This window comes from Haliotis rufescens, unplaced genomic scaffold (assembly GCF_023055435.1).
Source record: "Haliotis rufescens isolate VD_foot unplaced genomic scaffold, xgHalRufe1.0.p SCAF_15, whole genome shotgun sequence".
NCBI classification, from domain to species: Eukaryota; Metazoa; Mollusca; class Gastropoda; order Lepetellida; family Haliotidae; genus Haliotis; species Haliotis rufescens.
Genome location: NW_025963835.1, coordinates 34,387,217 through 34,413,132, shown reverse-complemented (window position 1 = coordinate 34,413,132; position 25,916 = coordinate 34,387,217). Strand labels below are relative to the sequence as shown.

General features: G+C 40.3%; 1 protein-coding gene across 1 annotated transcript; it reads left to right on the top strand.

The window, feature by feature from the left end:
* The first annotated feature begins 433 nt into the window (after positions 1-433).
* On the top strand, positions 434-24,778 carry LOC124151872 (solute carrier family 13 member 2-like). Its single transcript, XM_046524542.2, has 14 exons — positions 434-857; positions 1,051-1,200; positions 3,577-3,692; positions 3,773-3,915; positions 4,678-4,825; positions 5,928-6,083; positions 6,973-7,101; positions 7,800-7,898; positions 10,828-10,932; positions 15,646-15,743; positions 16,679-16,794; positions 17,434-17,595; positions 21,428-21,565; positions 22,103-24,778. The coding sequence occupies exons 1-14, from the start codon at positions 639-641 to the stop codon at positions 22,283-22,285; spliced, it is 1,962 nt and encodes a 653-aa protein (XP_046380498.2). The 5' UTR covers positions 434-638; the 3' UTR covers positions 22,286-24,778.
* Positions 24,779-25,916: the final 1,138 nt, after the last annotated feature.

Sequence of the window (25,916 nt, the reverse complement as noted above, 5' to 3'; positions counted from 1 at the left end):
TTCTTATGATTAGGACTAGGCCTCTGTAAAGCTTTCAAAACGTTTTATAGTAGGCATGTGGGGGACATTTCCAAATTTGACGCATCAGTGACAAAAATGATGTGCGATGCAATTCCCTATTTTGACTATTTCCTGTGTATTTCAGGTAAACAATTGTCTTGCCTTTGCATGTGTTTGTGACGGGTGCCACAGGTGGGGCACGATGCGCTTATCTTTTCGCGAACACCTCGTATCATCACTTTTGGATAATGACTCATAAGCACATGTTCCGGATATAGTCTGAATCGTACAATCGACTCTGCTCTATGCAGAGATGTCTATTGGATTTGGGCAGGTTTTTCTCGCTTTATGTATGATAATGATTATGTCACACTATTTTAGTCATATCTCAAACGACATCTTAATGTTGCAAGAATGCCCTACGTGACTCAGGTGGATCCAAGTATGGGGTTACCAGCCAATGATCACACAGAGGGAGATTCTAGGAGTCGAACAACACCAAGCGGATCCTGCAACTGATAGGATCAACCAAACCCTTGCGGCGCTGTCTCCACAGGAACGAGAGAGGCGCCATCTTCCTCACGCTCGTCCTAGGGTGGAGCTCCGTACAGGGTTGCATCAACCTGTGGCGTGCCAGCATGGACCCGCCCTCTACCACGACCTACACCCTACCCCCAGACGACCAGCAAGACCCCCTGGTACCTAAGTTTGAGCAGCCCAGCTCGAGGGGTTGTGTTGATCAGCAACTGTGTGAGAGACCGTCAATATGGCGGCAACTGTGGGGGATCCGCAACGTGGTGATTGTCCTGCTGACACCAATTATCTTGTTGCCACTACCTCTCGTAGCTGATGACCCGGTATGTATCTTCAGCAGCTTGGATGATGTATAGAATCTCATAATTGTAAACCTCTTACTTTATTGACGTAGTTTGTAAAAGTTATGCAGGAACTGACCTGTGAAAACCGATCCCTGACATATGTCACGGCACAATGCTGTGTGTAGTATCAGTGTTATAGTTCCCATGTTTGGATTACGTTCTGTCCTTACAGAAAACCAACTGCGCCTACGTGATCTTGGTGATGGCCGTGTTCTGGATCACGGAGGCCGTGCCCATCGCAGTCACGTCTCTCATCCCCATCTTCCTCTTCCCCATGATGGGACTGCTCCCAGCCAAAACGGTGTCCGCAACATACTTCAACGTGAGTACCCGCGACGTCGGCAACAAATCAATCTCAATGTCAGCCAAATACCTTAGAGCCAATAACATATCTCAGTGTCAGCAACAAGCATCCTTGGCAACCACATACCGAGTGAGTGAGTGGGTGAGTGAGTGAGTGAGTGAGTGAGTGATATCAAGGTGTGTCAGCCTAATGTTGGAGGAAATGTTGACATGGTGCTGATCGTACACCTTTAATATAACTCCAACAGCTTCGTGCAGCTATTGACATAAAAACAGATAGATTGGGGAAACAGATTAATGACTTACAATGTCAATGCTTCACGCAGCTATTGACATATGACATAAAGACAGACAGACTTAGTAAACAGATGAACGATGAACACTGTCAATGCTTCACGCAGCTATTGACATATGACATAAAGACAGACAGACTAAGTAAACAGATGAACGATGAACACCGCCAATGCTTCACGCAGCTGTTGACATATGACATAAAGACAGACGGACTAAGTAAACAGATGAACGATGAACACTGTCAATGCTTCACGCAGCTATTGACATATGACATAAAGACAGTCAGACTAAGTGAACAGATGAACAATGAACACTGTCAATGCTTCACGCAGCTATTGACATATGACATAAAGACAGACAGACTAAGTAAACAGATGAACGATGAACACCGCCAATGCTTCGCGCAGCTATTGACATATGACATTTGAATAGAAAGACTAAGAAAGCAGATGACTAAATTACAATGTCAGTGCTTCACCCAGATAGAGTAGGTAGCATATACTCAACAACAAAACTTCCTGTGACACCAATATTTTAGTGTATTTTTCAAACAAGTTTGGTTTTCAATATTGTAGTACATGTATGGAATCAAGTCACAAAAACGCCACTGCTACAGAAAAGCATGCATTCCATGCAAAAGTTGACTTTTATGCAAGCCCCATGCATTTCACTACCCAAGAATGGGTATAAAAACATGTGCGTTAACCGGATTCCATATGCATTGTTTAGCATCGTGCTGACAACAACCACTTAGAAAAACAACTAAATGACGCAATTATTCAACATTACGAAATGCCACGCCTATCCGAAAATGAGCGTCTGCGAGCGATTGGCCTGCTTGAAGCAGGATCGAGTCAACGTGATGTTACAAGACAATTCAACGTCCACAGAAACACCATTTGCAGTCAGAAACCATCTTCGGAGTGGCAGGCCACGCGTAACCAATATTCGACAAAATCGATTCCAGCCAGCAACAGTGACTGCAAGAAGCATCCCTGGCCTTCGGCGAATATCTTCACAAACCGTACGTCGTCGCCTCAGATGTGCAGGGATTGTCACCAAAAGACCCGCCAGACGTCCCATTTTGACAGGAAACCACCGTCAAGCACGTCTACAGTGGTGCAGACAGCGTCTACGCTGGACAGCCATGCAGTGGGGACAAGTTCTATTCACTGATGAGTCTCGTTTTCACCTCAGCCACAGCGATGGACGGATTCGAGTGTACCGACGTCGAGGTGAACGTCAATCATTGTGTCACGGAAGAAGATCGGTTCGGGGGTGGCAGCGTTATGGTAAGGGTGGAATTACAGCAAGACAGAGGACCCGTTTGATAGTGGTAGAGGGACATCTCAATGGACAGCGCTACCGCGACGAGATCATCGGCCATGTTGTTCTTCCGTTTTTGCGTCGTCATGGCCCAGGCATTACCTTTCAACATGACAACGCCCGGCCTCACATTGCTCGACTTGTTCAGGATACACTTCAACAAAACAACGTGAATGTCCGGCCGGCTCGCTCCCCTGATCTCTCACCAATCGAGCACATGTGGGATGAGATGGATCGGCGCCTTCCACGTCAACCACGTATTTCACTCCAGGAACTTCGAAACATGCTCCAGCAGATATGGACAGATATCCCACAGGACTTTGTGCGACGCCTGGTCCATTCCATCAGACGAAGATGTGTTGCTTGCATCGCAACCAGAGGTGGACACACACTCTATTGATTTTTAAATTGGCATTTTGGAATGTTCATGGGTTTTTTAAGAAATCACGCAATTTAGATTTGGTAAAAAACATAACTTTGCATTAAATCTTACTCAATGTCACAGGAACTTGTGTTGTTCAGTATATAAATTAATTACACCGTTAATGTTTTAAGAGTATTCCTGGCCATAGCCCAGTCACATCATGAACAGGAATGTGACCAAGTATGAAGAGGTGTGGTTCCAGCTTGCGATGTCTCTCCTTTTCAGCGTGGGTATAAGTTAATCAGATATTCTGAAGATTAATGTTTTCTGATTTATTTAAAGAAACAAAATAGCATCCAGCAGAACATTAGAAATATTTTTGTTTAAAACTCCATATATATTTGTTTTCAGGACGCCTCAGCGTTATTTCTTGGAGGTCTCACAGTGGCAGTTGCCATAGAAACATGGGATCTTCACAAACGTATAGCAATCGGAGTGTTGATGTTGGTTGGAGCAGAACCGAAATGGTAGGAATATTTGTTAAAAAGGTAACCATGAGAGAGCGGTTGACGAAAACAATCTGATACGTCATGAGTGTGTGTTTCAGGTTGATGTCGTGCTTGATGGCGGTCACGTGGTTCCTATCCATGTGGATCTCCAACACCGCCACCACCGCCATGATGATTCCCATCTTGCAGGCAGTCCTGCAGCAACTGAAGACTTCCGGTCATGGCGACCAGGAAGGGCAATGTAAGGGTATTCAAATATACTCGCGTTTATTCGCAAGGGGCATTGTTTGCTGTGTGGGAACGTAGGACACCACATGTAAAAATATTCAGTAGATGCTGATTTTCAGCAAGCCGTGGCATTGCGTAAGCGTTATGTAGGATTAAACAACATTGTGTTAATAAGCACCTGATAGCTGAAGAATCATTGCGCGCTGTTCTCATTCACAAACCACGTGTGTGAGTATCATCCTCCCAACTAACACGCAAACATGCAAATTGTGCACCGAGCATAGCATAAACATGCAAATTGTGCACCGAGCATAGCATTAACATGCAAATTGTGAATCGTGCCCTGAAAGACGAAGAGATGTCTTCATACATGTAAATATGTATTAAAAAACTCAATATTTAATTTCAGAATAAATTTAGTTTTATGGAACCAATATGAAGCAGAATTATTTTTTTCCCGCCAGTATTTCAGCTTTATTTCTGGTACTTTATGTATAGTGCTTCTGCACTATGTAAGAATATTAATAATGCTGATTTTTTTAATGATATATTGTAATGAAATATAGTTCAACATACTTACCTGCATTCTGTTTTCATACATTTTTGCAGTGGTCAATTACTTTCATAAATGCTTCTTTGGTGTACCTTCTTTTGTTTACAGTATGTTTACAGTATGAGAAACTTTTATCTTCACAGGGGTGTACCCAGTCATTTGATTGTCGTTATTTATAAGCATCATTACCGCACAATGACATTCACGTTCAATTTTCTGCAGCTTCATCAACAGCAAATGGTTGCGCCAAACTCGAGATGACGCTCATCGGCGATGACGTGAAGAAGCCTGTCGAGGACCTGACGAAGGTGGACGTCAGTAACGACACAAAAGTTCAACCCTTAGGAGCAACACCAGAACAGCACCCCAGGTATGTGGGGTTGCGGTTGGGGTTGGGTAGGGACAGCACACCAGGTATGTGGGGTTGGGGTTGGGGTTGGGGTTGGGTAGGGTAGGGACAATACACCAGGTATGTAGGGTAACCACTGACACGCGTTTCAACTTCATCCAGTCTTCGCAATAGCCTGTAGTCAAATACCCAGAGCTACACTGGCAGCACAAGTCGCATTTGCTGTCATTCCAGTGATATAACAGCTTTTACTTTTCTCATTTTCATATTCCTAATGTTTGCAAGTCGTGTTCTGAGTGCGCATACGGATCTCCAACATCTTCTTACCCCGCTGGCGTGGATTATGATTTCAATCGCTGGAGTGTCTTCACAGTAACATTGACAAGACGTCTTTCCTATTGTTTGCTGCAAAGTTACGGAACAACCTGTTCTTTCTTACAACATATCACACATAGATTTTTCATTCAACGTGGCAATCGCGTTGTTGAACTGTGAATACATGTATGTAACTTTGCTACTGCAAATTGTGAATGTCAAACGTAAAAGGCACCTTGGAGAAAAATCGCAGTTTGAAAGAACATTTATATACTGTTTCAATAATAGCGTGCGTAAACCATCCAGGTCAGTTTTCTTTTATTCCCACTAAGGATGTGACGCCTCTGTGGTCTGATGGTAAAGTGTCCAGTCGGAGAGCGAAATGTAGGGGGCTCGATCTCCGGCCGCGTGATACGTTACAAGATGGTGGTACTTGTTGTTACCCTGCATAGCGCACGGCATAAAGGGGATAAAACAACGACTTGTCGACTCGGAGTCAGAATACCTTGTCTGACACACACACACACACACACACACACACTCTCTCTCTCTCTCTCTCTCTCTCTCACACACACACACACACACACACACACACACACACACACACGTGCATGCACTCCGCTTTATAAGTACAACGATTTTGAACATGATGTAAAACCCCATTTTTCCTTACCTCACCTCACCCAGTAGTTGTGTGATTTATTGTCCCTTGTTTACCAGGATGTGCTTGTAAACGACATCGGCATGCATCCCTTTTCTAAGGGGATGTTGGCCGATGCACTGATCTAAATACCTGCCATTGTTCCAGATCTGCCCGTGCCAAGGCAACACAGGAAGAAGAAGCTAAACACCTGCGCATGTGCAAAGCAATGTATCTGAGTATCTGTTATGCTGCGAATATTGGTGGCATCGCAAGTCTCACGGGAACTGGCCCAAATCTCGTGTTGAAGGGGCAGTCTGATATGTAAGTATACAAGATCAACTTATGGACCGTTCTATAATGACAGAGGTTTCCAGACATATATGTCTGATTGTATTAAACTGCCGGACAACAGACAGTATTGTCGTATACGCCCATGTTTGATGGTGGCTGAGTGAGTAAGTGAGTTTGGTTTAACGCCGCTTTTAACAATATTCCAGTTATATCGCGGCGTGTCAGCTTAATGTAGGAGGAAAGCCCGAAGTTATGCAGGTCTCAGACGTTTACCACTTCGGTGAAACCCACGAGCACGGGTATGGTGCTGACAAACCTAGAAACATAATCGGGGCGAATCGGGATTCGAACCCACAATTATAGGGTTCTGGCGTGCCCAAGGGACGCAATTCTGCACAGCGAATTGCGGTGCCTTAGACGACTGGGCCACCCGTGCCCCCGATGGTGGCTGAAACGTAATCAGACAAGTAATGGTTATTCGATGGTGATGTATTGGTAAGGCATACGGGTATCATAGTTGGGTTTTGGAACTTAAGTTTGCATTGTTTCGGAGGCTGTTTTCAGCATTGTTTTGACAACGTTTGTCATTTGTTTTGTCAAATCGTTTGGTATACATGTGCATACTTTCTTTTGCCGAGCATTCTATGTTATGTATTTTTACGTATTGAAACTGGATACCCACACATGGAATTTCATAAGTGGTCCACTGGTCTCTGGCATCGCAGCTCACCATACAGAGTTGTGTCCCTTAGTTCCCAGGATCAACTGGTCTTAGGTTTGACTCCTATATCTCTCTGAGGAATGGAGTCTATTAGTACCGTACATCTACCATAGTTGTCGTTTGTACGTTCCTCCAAAGTTAAACTTGTGTTCACTCACGCGGTCTCAAGGAATAACGACTGGAATCCTTAAATTTCAGAATTTTCGCCGACAACAACGCCACGTCTCCCATCACGTTTAGCACGTGGTTGGTGTACGGCGTCCCTCTCTCCCTCATCGTGCTCGTCCTTCTCTGGATCTGGATGCAGATCTATTTTCTCAGATGCAGGTACTGATGGCAGCACAACTGGTTCTAACTAACGTTGAACGACTTTTTAAGGGATACATATCATTGCCTGGTCATTGGATCAATGTGTACAAACAATGTTATTGTCTGCTCCTGTGGAGTAAGATGCGCTAGAAAGTTTACAGTAACAATACAATCTCATCCTGCCGGGTATCCATTAACGGCTGTGTGAAGAGAGGCATACTTTGAACTAAGTGTCTGCCAAAGACGACACACCATGTAACCTATATTTCAGTGTGAGGTAGAACCGGAGCTCTAGAAATCTTTAGGAGTTAAGCACGGGCCCCCGTCCACCTACATTGTACTCTAATGATTCTAACTTCCTCTGATTTGTGACATGTACTCTCTACACAGAACCAGCTGCCACAACTACCAACTTTTGTTTGTTTGTTTGTTTGTTGCTTAACGTTGTACTCAGCAATATTCCAGCTATATTAGGGCGGTCTGTAAATAATCGAATCTGGACCAGACAATCCAGTGATTGATATCACGCAATTGGGATACGATGACATTGGTCAACCAAGTCAGAGAGCCATATCACGCCATTTACGACAGGCATCGTCGCCTTTTACGGCAAGCATGGGTTGCTAAAGACCTGTTCAACACTGACCTTCACGAGTCCAACAACCAACTATCATTCAAAGCACGATAATCCAAACTCACGCACACATTTATTTCAGAGGTTTCTGTGACTGTTTCACTGGTGTTGCAAACAACGACGCCAGGAAGAGGGTTAAAGCTGTTATACGACACGAGTTCCGGAAACTTGGACCCGTCCCGTATGTTTACCTCGAACAATTCGCAAGTACTTGCACTATCAAGAAGACAGCATAGCAGCAGCAAGTCTAATTACAAAGGCGTCTCACACGTTCACATTGGATAATGTTTTCATGCCACACGACAGTCCAGTTGTGTTGTAACCATTCATATATTTCAAGAGATAGAAGGATCGTATGTTGTTACATCTATGTTCTTTTTACGTTTTCATTTATTTGCATTCCCATCATACTCAACCACGATAAACATGACCATAGTCAGGGACTACGGGTCTTCTGTAATATACAATGAACTATATTATATATGTGCAGATCAATTAATGACCTGTTAAGGTCGTGATATGGATTTTTATCATATTTTATTGACTTCAAATCAGTAATGCAACTTGCAGACAATCCAATACAAGATCAGTCTTATCCAATGAACCATACCATGTATTGACTGAAGGGGTTGCTATGTATACTTTCTGAGGAATGTTTCATAATCTTTCATCATTTCAGCAACATTACCACAGCCAAAAAGAAATAGGTTATATCATCTTCTGTTTCACAAACATCACGATCTGGTATTTTACTTATGTTGAGTTTAAAAAGCCTCATCTTACATAGACCAATGTTACGCATAATCTTAAACTGCAGTTCCTTCGGCTTATTGTAGTGAAAGATCTATAACAAAAGCATTTATCTTGTCTATCTGTGATGATTCTACAAACTTACAAGGCATAGAGATTCTCTTTTTAATTGAAATTCAATAAATATGTTTAGACTGGCTATGTTCATTTACGATCTGTCCCTGGAGCTGGTGTGGATGCATCCAACAAAAATACAATATCTCAATTCAATTAACTTCTCTTGATAATGGATGATTCTGTATGGCCATAATGTTAAAAGATATTGACTGAAAGGGCATCCTTGTCTGACACATCTGTTCAAAGGAAACCAATATATTGCTCTACTCTTGTTAATAACACAACACTAGTTTCATCATGTATGAAGGAAAAACATTCACACATTTTGACTCAAACATTTAGCTTTTTGAAACATTTCAGCATATAATGTCATTCTATGGAGTCGAAAGCCAAATTTTAGTGAATCAATCAAAGCAATATCTCAATCATACGATTCTAAAAGATCCAATAAAAAATGACATATTCTCACCAATATATATAAAGTTTACAAAACCTGTCTGGGCAGGGTGGATAAATTGGGAAGTACATTTTTAAATCTATTAGAAATAGCTTTTACTATTATTTTACAGTGTATATGAAGTAAAGTTATTAATCTACTTTCTCAATTTGGAGTGGAGTTTTGCCTGTTTATACAACAATGTTATTGACTATTCACGCTTGTGAGGTACTGTCATAATCTCTGTTTGAGATGTATACTGTAAATTCCGCATGAAAAGTATTTTAATATGGTCTAAGGACTGCTGATAGACCTCTGTTCATTAGTGTTATCTCTAATCCTCCATAGGAGTGTTACAGTCATCACACATGCGTTAATTCATTTCAAATATGAATAGTCGGAATGTTCATAATTCATTACAGACACAACTTGTAAAAACTCTGGATGATAGTTCGTGCATAGAGATTAGCATCGTTACCCAGTTTACTTTTCTTGCTTGTTCAGTTCAATTCGTGTTGTGCTAAATCAAACCACAAATGATTCTGAAAGTCTTTGGAGCATACACATTTACAAACAACTAACATCACAAACCTTCCTTTGTTATCTAGTGTTACCAGAAGTGACTTGGAGTTTTCTCCGCTTAATGAAAGCAGCTGTTCCATTGTTAGCTGATATCCAGTGACTAGATATGCTCTGCAAAAAAGCACCAAAGTGACGTTAGATGTATATATTATATATCATGTAAATAATCCACAGATGGCACACATGGAACGGTAGATTTTCAAGCTGCCGTAGTTGTGGTGGATCTTTCATATAAGTGTCGTAGCCGTATGAATCTGTCCTGTGCTCGAGTCGTGACACGATCACGTGTTGTGCCGTGTGTGAATAGGGTTCCACAGTCTTGTAATGGTGCTTGATGCAACGTGGAAATGCCTGGCTACAGCTGATGATGATGGGGTTGTTGCTTTGGGCTTCCGTCATTCGTGGAATGTTTTTGCTGTTTACTTGCTGTAACATAGTGATAGCACGGAAATATAAACCCAAAGGGTTTTTTTTTATAGCCCAACAAGAGCTGCTGCACGTGCATGTCATGTTGGTGTGTTTCATTCTTTCCACACAAATCAGCCCCAATCCATGCAGAAATGACCAATTCATCTCTATTATTATGTTTGTATGAACACCAGCAGCTACTTCATTTGCATTTCTTTCTTTTTTGCAGAGTATGTATTTGATTATTTCTCCCCCACTGCAATCTCCATTAAGGTTAACCTTTTATAACACCGCGAATCTCTTGCAACATATGAATGGCTTCAATTTCATTTCTGGGGGGCACGGGTGGCCCAGTCGTCTAAGGCGCCGCGATTCGCAGTGCAGAGTTGCGTCCCTTGGGCACGCCAGAAACCTATGATTGTGGGTTCGAATCCCGGTTTGCCCCGATTATGTTTCTAGGTTTGTCAGCACCATACCCGTGCTCGTGGGTTTCACCGAAGTGGTAAACGTCTGAGACCTGCATCACTTCTGGCTTTCCTCCTACATTAAGCTGACACGCCGTGATATAACTGGAATACTGTTAAAAGCGGCGTTAAACCCAACTCACTCACTCAATTTCATTTCTCGTTGCTACATGTGTTTTACGAGTCGTGTTTGTGAGAAGTAGTTTAATTACCCGTGTTGCGTTCCGGACCTACTGTTTCAGCGATGTGTGTAATAATTCTATTTGTACACCAGCTGAAGTACAGAAATCAACGTCGAACCCAACTCCCTCCTCATTCACTGAATGCTTACTCGCCCTTACTTTGGTTTCCAGATTCGCTCAGTGGTGTATTATGATCTTCTTCGGAATTCTCGTGGTGTTGTGGATCACGCGAGACTTCGGTGAGGTTGGCGGATGGGGAGAGATTTTCAGACCAAAGTAAGCTTCGAAGTTAACCTCAGGGGTCGAGGAGTTTGGTTTAAATATATTTTATTCACAAAAAGTGAATGGGATTGGGTACAAGTTCTCCGACTTAGGACTCCTTCCTGTGAAATGTCATGTTATATTCTAAAATGCCTCATGTCACTGTCATCTCACGTTTTCAGCTTCGTTTCGGATTCTTCTTCTTCTTCTCCTTCCTCTTCTTCTTCTTCGTCCTCTTCTTCTTCTAACATCCCAGCCAACACACGAAGTTGTCACAACGATGTGGAAAGGTTGTGGATTGGTAACGTACAGTTAAAAACAATTGGCGCGCATTTTTTGCGGCGTGAGAGCGGATGCTGAAAAGTTTAGCTTGTTGCCTCGTGAAGTGACGTCAGAATGACATCACATTATCGCGGAAGATTTGTTGTCACCAGCCACATTAGTTCAAGCTCACTCTGGACATATTACAACCAAGTGATTGTGCAGCAACTGGAACTGGACAGCTGATCTGTGAATTCGGATGAGGTAAGCTAATTTTTCAAATGCAGTCGCTTGTTGATATGATTCTGTACATGCAGACAGTCAAATGATTTAAATGTATCGTATTATTCAGAAGTGGCGGGGTTTAGAATGCAGTTTTCCGGTCACTTTCACTGAGCGTCAGTGTTGATATTTATATTTGATACACAGAACATTATGTTTATAGAGGTGAAGGAGGCCCAAGACTTTTTTCCATATTATTATTATTGTATGGATACCAAGAGTAATCACCAAGGGCAAGCAGTATATGTTTGACAAGAATTGAATCTGGTAGCGTTTTGTGGCCGTTATATTATGTTCGGGTTTCGATCGTAAGCGTACAGATCTGTACATAGGCCTAACGTATGCATCGCCTACTGACCACTAACAGTTATCGCCATTTCTTCCTTGTTATTTCTGAAATCATTACGATATAAAGTTTACTGTACATGTACTAATCTATTGACTTTGATTTTTGTGAAACAATGCGGTTCATTCAGGCCATGGGAAAGGTTGTGTAGATTCTTCTTGTACAGCAAAAAGAGGGTATCAAATCAATCGACTAACTGTAGGCTGCTAGTTTAAGCCCTAGTCTAAAGCGCTTAATGATGTTATGAAAAATTGTATTTTCGGGGAGAGACCGAAAGATACAATTTCCGAATTGGCCTAATTAGCACTGACTGAAGTAGCCTAACTGTGGATCATCTGGTTGTTGGTGTTGTATATAAAGTGTTATTGTAGCAAGGCGCTTATCATGTGTATTTTTATTATTTCCAAAAAAGAATCGATTCATCTTTTTTCCTATAACTAGATCTACGTCCGACTCCATCTAATGAAAACGAGCAAAGGTAAAACGAGTCTCTCGTCGCGCACTATAACGGGGTGTTTGCGGTGTTGTCCTCGCTGGTGATGATAAGCTAGTCGATAGTCAAAAGTTTAATATCACCATATATTGTAAGTGAGTTGGTCATCGTTTGTGGATTATTAAGGTGAGATAGGTGTAGCCAATGTGCACCAATGAAAAATACAATAATATTGATAGCAACCATATTCATTCGGTGTTCGATCTCCATATGTTGCCATATAGGCTACAATACTACAGAATTATATTTAACGATATTGAACTGTATTATGTTCATAATACGTAGTAACAAATAAATGTCATATGATCTATGTAAACAGCGCTGCGATGGGGATGTGAGTCGTAATTAGGTACAATGACTGTTTAATAATCTGTTCCCGTTTGGATTCCGGCTTAGAAAAGGTCCCCAATAAACCATGTTTGTACAAACATGATTGTGTGTCATTGTACTCGGACAGAGGTTTTGAGACGTGACTCACTATAACAATCACTGGTTTGCCTGACCGGTTTGTCAGACTGGTGTATATGGAAACCAAATGACATTAGGTGTTTTTTTATGATGGTACTCATAATTTTGTTACTTATATCTGTTGCCGGAGATATGTCCGATCGAACGTTATACATAGGGACTTTAGATTTAGTTTTTCCTAAATTTTAGACAATTATACAATATATACTCTCTCAAAAAAGAAACGCATATAAGAATTTTAACTTCAGATTTCTTTTTCTTTTGATACACTGTGGACAAGTTAATAGCAAATGGAATTCGAAGAAATTTTACACAGTAAATGTCAAGGTATCACTGTTTAATAAGATATCGGAAAAAGTCAGTTTATGAATCACACATCGACGTTTGATGGCGCTGAAGTCAGTACCTCGTATGACCACCAAATGCGTTCAGAACTGCGCGACATCGTCTCGGCATAGAACGAATTAGTCTCTGAATCTGATGTTGCTACGGTGTAGCCCACTCTGCCTGTAGTGCATGTGCTAGTTGCTGGAGTGTCTGGGGCTGTGGGTTAAGCTGTCGCACCCGTCTATCCAGGGCATCCCAAAGATGTTCTATTGGGTTTAAGTCTGGTGATCTGGAGGGCCAGGGCAGCACATTGATGTTCTCATTCTGGAGGAAGGCCCTCGTGACAAGTGCCGTATGAGGTCTGGCGTTATCCTGCTGAAATAGCTCCCTCTGGCGGTTGATAATGGGAAGGAGGTGTGGACGAAGGACTTGATCGCAGTAGCGTTGCGCTGTCAGGTTGCCTTGGATCAGTACAACTCACTTCTTCCAGTGTAGGATATGGTTCCCCACATCATCACGCTGCCCCTGCCGAATCTGTCCACTTGGGGGACACAGGCGTCGGCAAAACGTTCATGAGGTCGTCTGTACACCCGCATTCTTCCATCGCGTCGTTCCAACAGAAATCTCGATTCATCGCTGAACCAGAATCGACGCTAATGGAAAAAGACGGAGATCGATCTTTTATACCCATCCACGACATGATGTGATCCCCGAGTTTCCCGCGTTTGGATATGACGTTTTAAGACAAAAACACCAGAGAAATCATAAACAAAACAAATATTTTTGAAAAACCCACCCCGTACCAATACATTGCTGCATCAAATTACCATTTTCGTTTGCGTTTCTTTTTTGAGAGATTATATGATATCATTTTTGATAGACTATAGATCTAAATGTATGCTTATTGAAAAAGTTATATTTTGACTTTTTTTATGTTTTCGTTGCAGCAAGGGGGAAACGACCATTCCATAAGATAAAATGATGAATGTTGAATCATTGAGGAATACACCAAATAAACCCTGGGCTGTGAATTATGTTAACGTAAGTACATGTGTTTACAGTTACATTCTGTTGTCTATATCCATGTTAATTGGTGTTTTCTTTGCTTTAAATGAATGCTAAGAATGTACCACGTTTTGTATTCAACCTGATTCTTGATGTCTCAGAATGAATATTAAAATTTGCATAATACATTCTTGTTTGAATATTGATAAAGCCTTATCTCCAAATGAATGTTTCTCGTCATATAATATCTTTCAAATACCTGCTCGAGATTAATTAAGCTGTTTGTATTTCAGGGAAGTGGAAGTGTGGAAGTGAACACCAAAGAAAGAAGATTCTGGCATTCAAAAAATTCGAAAAGTGTATATCTAAACATATTAAAAAGTCAACACAAATGTGTTTTGGAGTTCTTTGTTGAATGGTGACGTCGCATGACTGAAAGTTGAAGTATACTACAGAGATTTGATTAGAGACCGACCATTCAATATTTTGGGGGACCTGGATATTTTCGGTGACAATATATTTTTTCGATAAAATTTCAGGCCCCGACCCACCCAAGGATATCAAATGGTCAACTCCTTACCACGTCTGCCATTCTTATTTTGTTTCCTGCAGTACAAGCCTAAAGGGTCATAGTGTCTGACTTTGTTATAGTCATATGTATCTAGTTAACAGCTCAGTGGTGTTTTTACATTTTGAACATTGTCAGCAAAACACGATCTAACTGTTAACTGGGCTATTCGACGCCCTGGTTTTATCTCGAATCATACACATTCACATGAATAAAGCATATTCAAAAACATTTCCGGAACATGTTTTTGGGTTGTTTTAAGAAAACATTTTAGTGGGGAATGGTCATGAGATAATGTTGTCACAACGTATTTCATCCTTGTAACACAAAGTTGTTTCACGTCGTTGTGACAACGTCCATGGTAGTACACAGAATACTGTTGTAGGTGGACGCATTATTATAACATTGCCACAACGTAAAATACAACATTACCACAACGTCAAATACAACGTTCCCTCAACGTAAAAATACAATGTCCCCACAACGTAAAATACAACGTTATCACAACGTGCTGACGACGTGAATATGACGTAACACAACGTTAGGCCATGACGTTGTGCCAACATAAATGGGAGTCCACAGATTAAGGTTATTTGGACGTAACATCCCCAACGTTACCACAACGTTGTCACAACGTGAAATTGTTAGCTGGGATGCTTAGCTCTGTGAAACTGTGGAGCTATTCGTGTATGATAAAGGTTTATACTTTTAAGCATGAGTATTGAACGGAAACGTCATGTTATATTCTAAAATACCTCATTATTCACCGTCATCTCACGTTTTCAGCTTCGTTTCGGATACTTCTTCTTCTTCTCCTTCTTCTTCTTCGTCCTCTTCTTCTTCTAACATGCTTAGCTCTATGAAACTGTTACGCTATTTGTGTATGATAATGGCTTATACTATTAAGCATGAGTATTGAACGGAAACGTCATGTTATATTCTTAAATGCCTCATGTCACTGTCATCTCACGTTTTCAGATTCGTTTCGGATTCAACACCTGCCATTTTCATCAGCCTTCTGTTGTTTGTGTGTCCTGCCACCGTCCCTAATGTGTTCTGCGTACGAATGCCTGGAGGTGAGAAGCTGTTGATCCTACACCGACAGTCCCTATGTCTCGGGTTATCAGTATATCTCGCTCACATCTCTTGACAAGCCACTATCTTGAACTTCCTACGGTGATTTCACATCATCAGTTCTGACCTGGGGACCCACCATTTATTATTCTGGGGGATGGCGAGGGAAGGGGAGAAGTGCCATGATTATTGCCAGAATACATTTCAGTCAAAACCATAATATAGTTCGTCTGTTAAGAAGAGCCAAACAATATTTTGGAGCTGAAATGACATTGTCTAACTTTCAGAAGATCCATCACGATTTTGTCCAGCGTTTCTAGGAACAAATTGTTTCCACAAACAATTCACAGACCCTTCGAAAACATCATTAATTTTTGTTTTCAATTAGGAATTCTTATTCACATTTCACGTTCAATGAAAAATGGTTTGGAGGTTAGTGAGTAATGAAGACATGTAGACGTGCTATTTCTCAGGGATGATAAGTAACACACAATAGTGACGTATAGTAGTAACAGTAGTAGTACTGGTAGTAGAGGTGTTTGTGTAGCTGTAGTAGCAGTGGTGTTAGTGGTAGTAGTTGTAGTAGTAGTAGTAGTAGTAGTGGTAGTAGTAATAGTAGAAGTAGTAGTAGTCGTAGTAGTAGTTGTGGTAGTAGTATTAGTGGTAGTGGTAGTAGTAGTGGTAGTAGTAGTAGTAGTAGTAGTAGTAGTAGCACCAGCAGCAGTACTTTCAATATTATTATTATTACTATTAAGAAAACATAATTGATATTTTATCTATATTGATATCGATGATATAAACGTAAAATTCCAGTATACCGTTTGCTTATATTTGCAGGACAATATACATTCACGCAATCAAACGCCTTGTGACACCAGTGTTCTGGGTTGTTTAGTAGGTCGATGAAATACTGTACACTTCATGTTCCATTCCTCAGATTTGACCAAACTAAAGATCCGGCCCATCCTCCGCTGGCAGGATGTCCATGAGAAGATGCCGTGGTCACTCTACCTCATCCTTGGGGCTGGTTACTCTCTGGCGAGAGCCTCCAAGGTAGACAACTTACAGTAGATCTCTACCTCATCCTTAGGACTGGTTAGTCTCTTGCGAGAGCATAACAGGTAAACCCGATGTAGTTGATCTCTACCTCATCCTGGGGATTGACTACTCCCTGGCAAGAGTCTCACGGGTAGGCAGCCTGTGGTAGACCACTACTTCATCTTGGGGGCTGGCTAAAGTCTGGCAAGAGCCTCACAGAAAAACAGCTTGTAGTAGATATCCACCTCATGCTACGGGCTGGCTACTCTTTGCGAGAGCCTCACAGAAAAACAGCTTGTAGTAGATATCCACCTCATGCTACGGTCTGGCTACTCTACGAGAGCCTCACAGTTAGGAAGCTTGTAGTAGATCTCTGCCTCATCCTTGAGACTAGGTCTTCTCTGGCGTGAGCCTCACAAATAAGAAAGATGCCTCTAGTTGATCATAGGATGAGCAGGACAAGCACATCCCTGGAAGTTACCATCGTTGACAATTACAACGACATATACCGGCTAGGGGAGTTACACGCCTGGACAATTATCACCAAGAGGAATTCTTGTTTCGACAACAAATATCTTCCTTGAAATGTCAGGACATATTACATGGAATAGAAAGTAATGGAAAAAATCGTTAATTACGAAATCTCGATTGCAGGACTCCGGACTTTCCGAGTGGCTGGGCGGGAAACTGGGGGTGTTTTCCCACATTGATCCCTACTTGATGTTGCTGATTCTCTGCTACATTGTTGCCTTTGCCACAGAGGTGACCAGCAACAGCGCCATCGCAACACTCATCATGCCAATCATGGCACAGCTGGTAAGTACCGTGCCCTTTTTTTATGGCCATTTTTCAGGCGGTTTTGGTGAAGGATGTCACCACTGTTTGAGAATTAGTTTACAGTAATTATAAAGAACTGATAATTCAAGGGGGGTCATCGGTTTAGGAATTCTCAAAGTACCCTTGTGTGTGATGCCTTTTTTATCTTTGTTCAAGAAGTTACAAGAAAACATCCATTTTGTCGTCTCAGGTGACACAATGTACAAATCGTTATTATATGAGAAATAATATTTAGAAATGTTAAGGAAAATAAGACAGTCAACACTTCATCAATACGATGATAAAACTACTAGGCAGGAACAAAATATTTAATGAATGGCCAACTCTTCTGGGAAATGTTACTATAGGAAAAAGAGGTAAAACAATGTACTATACATCAACGAAGAAAACGAAAAGACTTCCAAGAGAGAAAGAACTGTTTGCAGTAGCAAATCATCAGACAATGTTTCACAGCGTTTGGAAGGATAATGCACAGATGAAGAAACTGTAAAAGCATTGCGAACAGAGTTTCACCACAGAGTTTTTAAGGTTTTTTTCTGGAATGACCTTAGCATATATATAATGAAACATTCAATTAAATCATTTCCTGTCAAAATGAAAACCAACAAAAGATTATTTTTTATAAATTGGCGGCTAATATCTCTGCGAAAGTTTCTCACAAATTTGCATCAACTTTTATATCAAATGTGATGTAAAACAGTGACATTAATGAGGATCAGAAAGGTTTTGTGCCGGGCAGATGTATAGGACAAACAAGATTAATGTTTGATATGATAGACGACACTGATCTTATCAGATATTGGGTCTCCTGTTATTGATAGACGTTGAAAAGGGTCTTGACACAGTTGACGTTTTATTAAAAACGTACTACATTTTTTTCTTAAATTTCCGCCTAAGTATTTAAAAGGGGATAAAAGCCTGCTTTATTGATATACAATGCAGTGTTCTGGTACATTGATCTGGAAGCTCTTTCTTTAATTTGCTATCACAGGTTATCGCCAAAGAGACATAGTTTCACCATTGTTTATTTCGTATGCGCTGACATAATGGCCTTTAATGATAAGAGAGGATAAGAAGATACTGGGAAGGAAGATTTGCAGGCGACTCAACGCTAACATTAGATGGATTTGGAAAATGACCATGCAGTAATGAATACACTACATTGCTTTGCTAGATTTTCTGGACTTATTGTCAATACAGACAACACTAAAACTAGTTGGGGTTGGATCCAAAAGCAGATGCTGCTATAAACTATGCAATGAATGGAAGGTGGATTGGTTACAGACAAAAGTGAAATAATTAGACTTTGATATCTTACTCCAAGAAATGGTTAATTTATAGTTCAGATATAACGTTTTAAAATAAGAAAAAGAAATGAATTTTTTGGCCATTCGAACTTTGCCAGTAGGCAGAAGTGTAGTATTGCAATCTCTAAAATTGTTTCCACTTTGTATGGAATGGGAATTTTTTTTTTTAAATATGATAAGAAATTTCATTTTGTTATCCCTTAAATAGGAGGTACATGTATTAATGTACCGGTGATTAAACACAGAGTGCTCCACTCTGGCATCTTCATGGGCACACAATATTAACAAATTGTTTTTGACAGAGTCATCTTAGGTCACAAAGCATGTCATTCCTAATACTTCAAGCATATTTTAGAGTGATGTACTAAAAGCAAGGGCTCCATATCTGAATGAATGTTTTAAAAAGGCAAAAAATGATATGGAGCTAGCAAGTCAATCTCTTTGGCATAATGATGATATTAAACTAGGAGACAAACCAAACTGCTTTACAAAGTGGGCTTGGAAAGGTGTAATACTTATAAATGATCGATTTTAAGGAAACCGATGAGATATACAGGGATTTAGATTATAGGTTTTGGGAAATTAAAGAATAGTATGAGATTAATACTGATCTTATAACATTCCAAGGTATTAAAAATGCTATCAGAGAATGTTATTTGAAAAAGAAAATACAAAATTTTAGAAGGGTACACCCATGCCCAGTTCTACTATTTAATGTCTTTCACTTTAAAAAATAATATAAAGGGAAGCTGTATATTCTATCAGATATTATTCGATCTATGCTTTACAAGAACAAATACTCATATAAAGTGGGAAAAACTGTTTAAGAAACATTATGACAATAAATCTCTGGAAAATATTAATTTATTGCATATAAAGTAATAATCTAGGATGGTTTCAAAATAAAGTAATTCATAATATCCTTACAAGAAATAGCACTTTACACAATATTGGATATATAGACTCCAATATGCTCAATCTGCAAAGAAAAAAAATGAAACAATAACTCATGTTTTGTGAATGTGCTCATTCTGTAAGTATATGGAAGGTGCAATTTACAAAGAATAATATTGGATTTAAGAGAAAATGGAACAATACAGTAAATGTCATAACTTTAATCGAAAAACAAATTATTTACAGACATAGTATACGTAGAAATGATAAAGATCACATTTTAAGAAGAACCAAAGAGAAATACTTAAATACTACGGAACAGCTAAAGCCATTGCTTTTGTATAATTGTAACCCTGCACAGTACTTTACATCTGGTCATCAGTCCATACTCTATTTAATGATTCTAATGTTTAGCATGTCTGAGTTATAAATATCCTCTGTAAAAGGAAATATCATGATAAATTGACATACAGTAATATTTAACTTGTTTGATAGGCATTACTTAGAAGTTGGCGGATGACAAGATAGACACAATTTTATGGATAACAACTTCTTTAATACTGTAAAAAGCGACGTTTCGGTATAGATCCTTATACCGTTGTCAAGCAAGACTGAATGAGGGACATAGTGCAGAATATATATCGCAAGTGGAGGATTAACAGTAGAGGATTAACAGTAACAACAACAATATTTAATACTAACCTCAAAACAAGTGTCAACATACAAGGTATACTGGTATAATTGTTCATTTTAAATGAGCCATGTATTGTATTGTAATGTGTACTGCTTATATAGAAGAACTTTTATTACGATAATTTTATTTCCCATATCTGTAAGCATTGTTGAAATATACAATGCCTACAGATAAGAGAAATAATTTATCGTAAGAAAAATTATTCGGGAGATTTTTGGGCAGAATAGATTCACACGTCCACGGTTATCCAGGATATAATATCACAGTTCACTGAAGGTAAATAAATACCCTGGACCTCTACTAAAGCTTCGTTATGAGTCCCGTTGGAATGGCGCGAGGCCAAAAGTAGCCGTCCAATCAAATGACTCTCTTCAGCGATGGAAATTATTGTGCAGTTTGTGATGAGAGAGATGTAGAAAGTGACGTCTGTGGTGGCTGATGGGTCCAGGCGGTATATCATAATGAAATGGAGATAGAATACCCTGGAATATCGAGGACTCCCAGTACCCCATGCACACAGTAAGAGCAGTAAGAACTTAAAATGAGGACAACCCCATCCCTAATCCCCGGATAACATGTATGACCTTGGTGATTATTTAAACGTACTACGGCGTGGTTACCTCCCTTGTTGATTGTTCCTTATGCTATCAACCTCTGGTTTGTCTGGTGTTTACAGTCAGTTTTGAAACTGTATTATTATCGTCAGCCATACTCTGTACATCACTTGCTTGATAACGGTATTAGAACCTACACCAAAACGTCTCCCCTGTTCAGATAAATCTTATCCTTACTTTTATTATTGAGGATTGAGGATTGAAAGAAACAAGAAACTCGGAACCAAACGAAATTTCGGAGCCTCAAATACAAGGAACTTTGCATGTCCAGCCTTACTGAAAATATTGTGTCTTCTTTGTAGGCCGTCAACTTGAACGTCAATCCCCTGTTCTTCATGTTTCCTACGGCGCTAGCAACGTCTTTCGCCTTCATGTTGCCAGTAGCAACGCCGCCAAATGCAATAGTATTTTCGTCCGGACAAGTGCGGGTCATCGATATGGTACGTGACATCTTCAATAAACGACCTGTTTCAAAATGTCTTTCAGACCCTACTTAACTGCTTGTACAAACAATAGTGGTTTTTTGGCAAAATACTTTTTGCACTATTTCTGAATGTAAATGCATGTATACATGTACGACATATAAGATGTTTATGCCTGTATAAAGACTCCGTGGTGGTATACTTGACGGGCGTCTGTCCAGAGAGCGGAAGATGGTTGGAACCTCTGGCCTATTCATACTAGAATACGTTGAAGGATGGTACTTGTTGTTTCCCTGCCTGACACTCGACGTACAGGGGATGGGACAAGTGCTGGCCACTTAACATTTTTTTGTAAGACGCTGTTCGAACCTCCGACATCCGCCCACCGGGCAGACGCTCCATACACTACACCATGGAGGCAGTGAGACAGTTTGACTTCAATCGCAATGTATTCAGACAATTACTTTGCCACATTTGGACCGTTATTGTCAACAATGAATTGCGGTTACGTATAACGTATGTATTCCCCCTTTAACTTAGCTGTTGTATATCCAGGTGACATGTGGCTTCCTCATGAACATCATATCTGTCCCCGTCATCATCTTGGCGACAGCAACGTGGGGCAACGCCTTCTTCAACTTCGACACCCTCCCGCCCGGCTTCATCCAAGCGACCACGCCCTTGTCCCTCTCCAGCACGTCATCCCCTCTGCCGCACCTGCTGAACGCTACAGGCTGAGTCCGCCATGGTTCCTCTGTATTCACATTAAAGGGGGACTCTCGTACTTTTTCCAGCCCAGACGCTGCAATTAGTGACTTGTGTGAAACTGAGACATTGACTCTTTGTAATTCGGGTACACCATAAAATATGTGATCTCTCTGACGCATCTAAGATGCTGCCTGACCCGTTACCATAATAATAGATATATACGATCTACATGTATGGATATAAAATCATGATTATGGTAACGAGACAGACATGGCCAGGCAGCATCTCGGGGGCGTAAGAGGGCAAACCTGCCTAGCCGCTGTCCGAGGGTCTAGGCTCGACCAACAGAACACATTCTAACTTTAACCAGTCAAATCACTGACCAGCTGCCACGTATCGAATACCATACCGCTTTGGTCAACCTGCAGCATCCCGCACCTCATCGACGATGTTAGGCTTCTGTGGCCTACCGGCCATTCTCCAGTGTTAATTAGAAGCCAGTGACCCGCACATGACTCTGTGCTGCTGGCCATTGTAATAATCGTCCAGCTGCCGTTATAATTTGTATTGGGCAGCCTTGTGAATACTGAAATGGATATATTTCACTTACTTAGGGCCCGGTTCACAAAACTATTTTAGCACGAAGATTGATAGATTTAATCCTTTACTTTAACTTAGACTTACCATAGTTGTAGAGCTAAGGTCGTCTTCAGAATCTACTAAATGACATCGCGTAATTTAAATATGTCTGTTATTTGTCACCGCGTTGCAGAAGATGAGTAATGACAGAGGCAGTTTTACGTGAGATCATAGTTCATAGTTTAAGAGATATTCACACGGCAGTTTAGATGATTTATTTATACACCAGTTTCAATTATATATTTACACATCAGTGTATATGAAATATTCACGGGTTGGTTTCAATGAGATATTGACATGCCAGTTTCAATGAGATATTCACATGGTAGTTTAAATGAAATATTTGTATGGCAGTTTAAATGAGATATTCACACACCAGTTTCAATGAGATATTCACACACCAGTTTCAATGAGATATTCACACACCAGTTTCAATGAGATATTCGCATGGCAGTTTAAATGAGATATTCACACACCAGTTTCAATGAGATGTTCACACACCAGTTTCAATGAGATATTCGCATGGCAGTTTCAATCAGATAATCACACGCCAGTTTCAATGAGATATTCGCACATCAGTTTCAATGAGATATTCACACATCAGTTTCAATGAGATATTCACATAAAAGTTTCAATGATATATTCACACATCAGTTTCAATGAGCTATTCGCACATCAGTTTCAATGAGATATTCACATGGCAGTTTCAATGAGATATTCGCACATGTGTTTCAATGAGATATTCGCACATGAGTTTCAATGAGATATTCACACGTCAGTTTCAATAAGATAATTGTTTCAATGTGACGTTTATTTTAATTTCTATACTTCAATTGTTTCCAACTATTGTTGTGTGTCGATTCCCAAATTGAGACAATAAAATGTTTATCCAATAATTTTGATAAATAATTTGTGATATATTAAATTTATAATCCGGTCGAGCCCCAAATTTCTGTCACGTGTCGATTCCCAAATTGAAATAATACGTTAACCCAGAAATATGTACGTAAAAGTACAAACAACCTACAAATGGTTTACAATTAGCAAATATATTACAAAATTAAGTAGGTTTACAAATCAATACAAAATAACTGCACAGCAATTACAATGGCATTACACAATACAATGAAAGGACAATATTCAATGGCAATATATAATATGATCGCAGTGGTCAGTATCAACTACAAGAATACAGTGGTGATAGCAAATGTTAGTGATAATAATATATATTCAGCCAGTGGTGATGGTAGTCAAGCTTCCGAGATGGCCAATGCAGGGAATCAGGGATGTTGAATGATCCTCACAGGAACGCTGGTTGATGTGATGAAATGCGTGAGAGATGCCTAAACACGCTCTTGTCCCACTATATATACAGTCTAAATAGCTACTGGAATTGTTTACACAGTGCCATTACCAGTCTAGATGCACTAGAACATCACAGAATATTTCACCTAAGTCTACGGTATACTTGACGTTAACACACCACACTAGTATCTAAATATAGTAAGTTCCTGACGACTGCTTACTTTAGATAGTACTACATTCCTGACCACTAATCACTGTCCAAATACAATGCAATGAGCGTCTACCGAATCTAGATAGAAAGAATGTAACACAGTTACTATCATTGTTCAACATGTTATGTAACACTCGGAGAAAGAAAGTTTGAACGAAGTGAGCACTTTCTTTGCAAATAAATGTACAACAACTAATAAACATTATACCTGATATTATGAGAAATGATCACAAAAATGCTCATCATGATTGCAGTCAGAACAGATCACATTCAACCAACTCGAAAAAATGCGTCAGCAATAAGATTGTCTTTGCCTTTGATACGCTTGATTTCTAAATAAAATTCTTGCAAAGACTGGCTCCAGCGCATTAGGTGTTGTTTTTTGTTCTTCTAGTGGATTATGATCTGTCTACAGAAATATTCCTAGGGGTAGGAAACAAAGTAGTGCCCAAATACCCTTGTTGCAAAGCTAACAATAAGGCAAGAGTTTCTTTTTCAATGGTGGAATAATTTCTCTGATGTTTGTCAAATTCGGGCGAATAATAACCAACAGGATGATCAAGACCCGATGCCTCTTCCTGTAATTGGACAACTCCAGCACCAATGTCACCAGCATCTACTGCCAGCGTGACAGAACGTTCAAAGTTTGGTGCTTAGATAACAGAATTCATAAGAATGGCTTTAATTTTCACAAAAGCAGCCTGACAATTGCTGTCCTAAACAAATTTCCCCTTTTTGCCCAGCACATTGTTGAGAGGGGCTGCAACATGTGATAAATGTTGACACAATTTACGGTTGTAACCAGCCATACCCAGAAATCTCCTAAGTTCCTTTCTGTTTCGTGAAACTTTATATCTTCACATAGCTTCCACCTTTGCTTATATCAGCTGTACCTGACCTTGGCCTATGACATGCCTTCAAAATTGTACATGGGCGTGTGCAAATTCACTTTAAACTAAATTTACAGTCAATTTGGCTTCAGTAAGTCTCTCGTAGAAGGATCCCTTGTAATGTCATTGATGCCCCGCTGGAAGGTGGCTGGACCGTTCTTGAGCCCAACATTCTTGGCATCACTTTATATTCGTAAAGTCCATTTTGAGTCACAAAAGCTGTACGCCCTTGACATGCTCAGTCAGTGGAATCGGCAAATACCCATTCAATAGGTCATTCTTTCTGACGTACATGGCTTGACCTATTCTGTCAAAGCAGTCAGTCATTGGTTCTTGGTATTGGGTAAGAATCAGTTTTAGAAACAGCGTTCACACGTCTCATGCCAGTACAACATATGTAACTACCATCAGGCTTCGGCACAAGTATTCAAGGTGAGCTCCAGTCACACGGACTTGGTTCAGTAATGTCCAGAAGGTGACGAATCTCCTGCTTCAGATTGATTGGATTCATTTGGTAGAGATTTAGCTTTACGGGCACAACGTCATCCACATCTACATCGTGACACACTAAATCTGTACGACAATGGCACAAGTGAGCAACCCTTGAATTAACTCT

Coding starts and splice junctions, on each gene's coding strand:
- LOC124151872 (XM_046524542.2), top strand. CDS start 639: ATGGACCCGCCCTCTACCACGACCTACACCCTACCCCCAGACGACCAG. Junction 3,916..4,677: donor TGGCGACCAGGAAGGGCAAT/GTAAGGGTATTC, acceptor AATTTTCTGCAG/CTTCATCAACAGCAAATGGT. Junction 7,899..10,827: donor CGGAAACTTGGACCCGTCCC/GTATGTTTACCT, acceptor TTTGGTTTCCAG/ATTCGCTCAGTGGTGTATTA.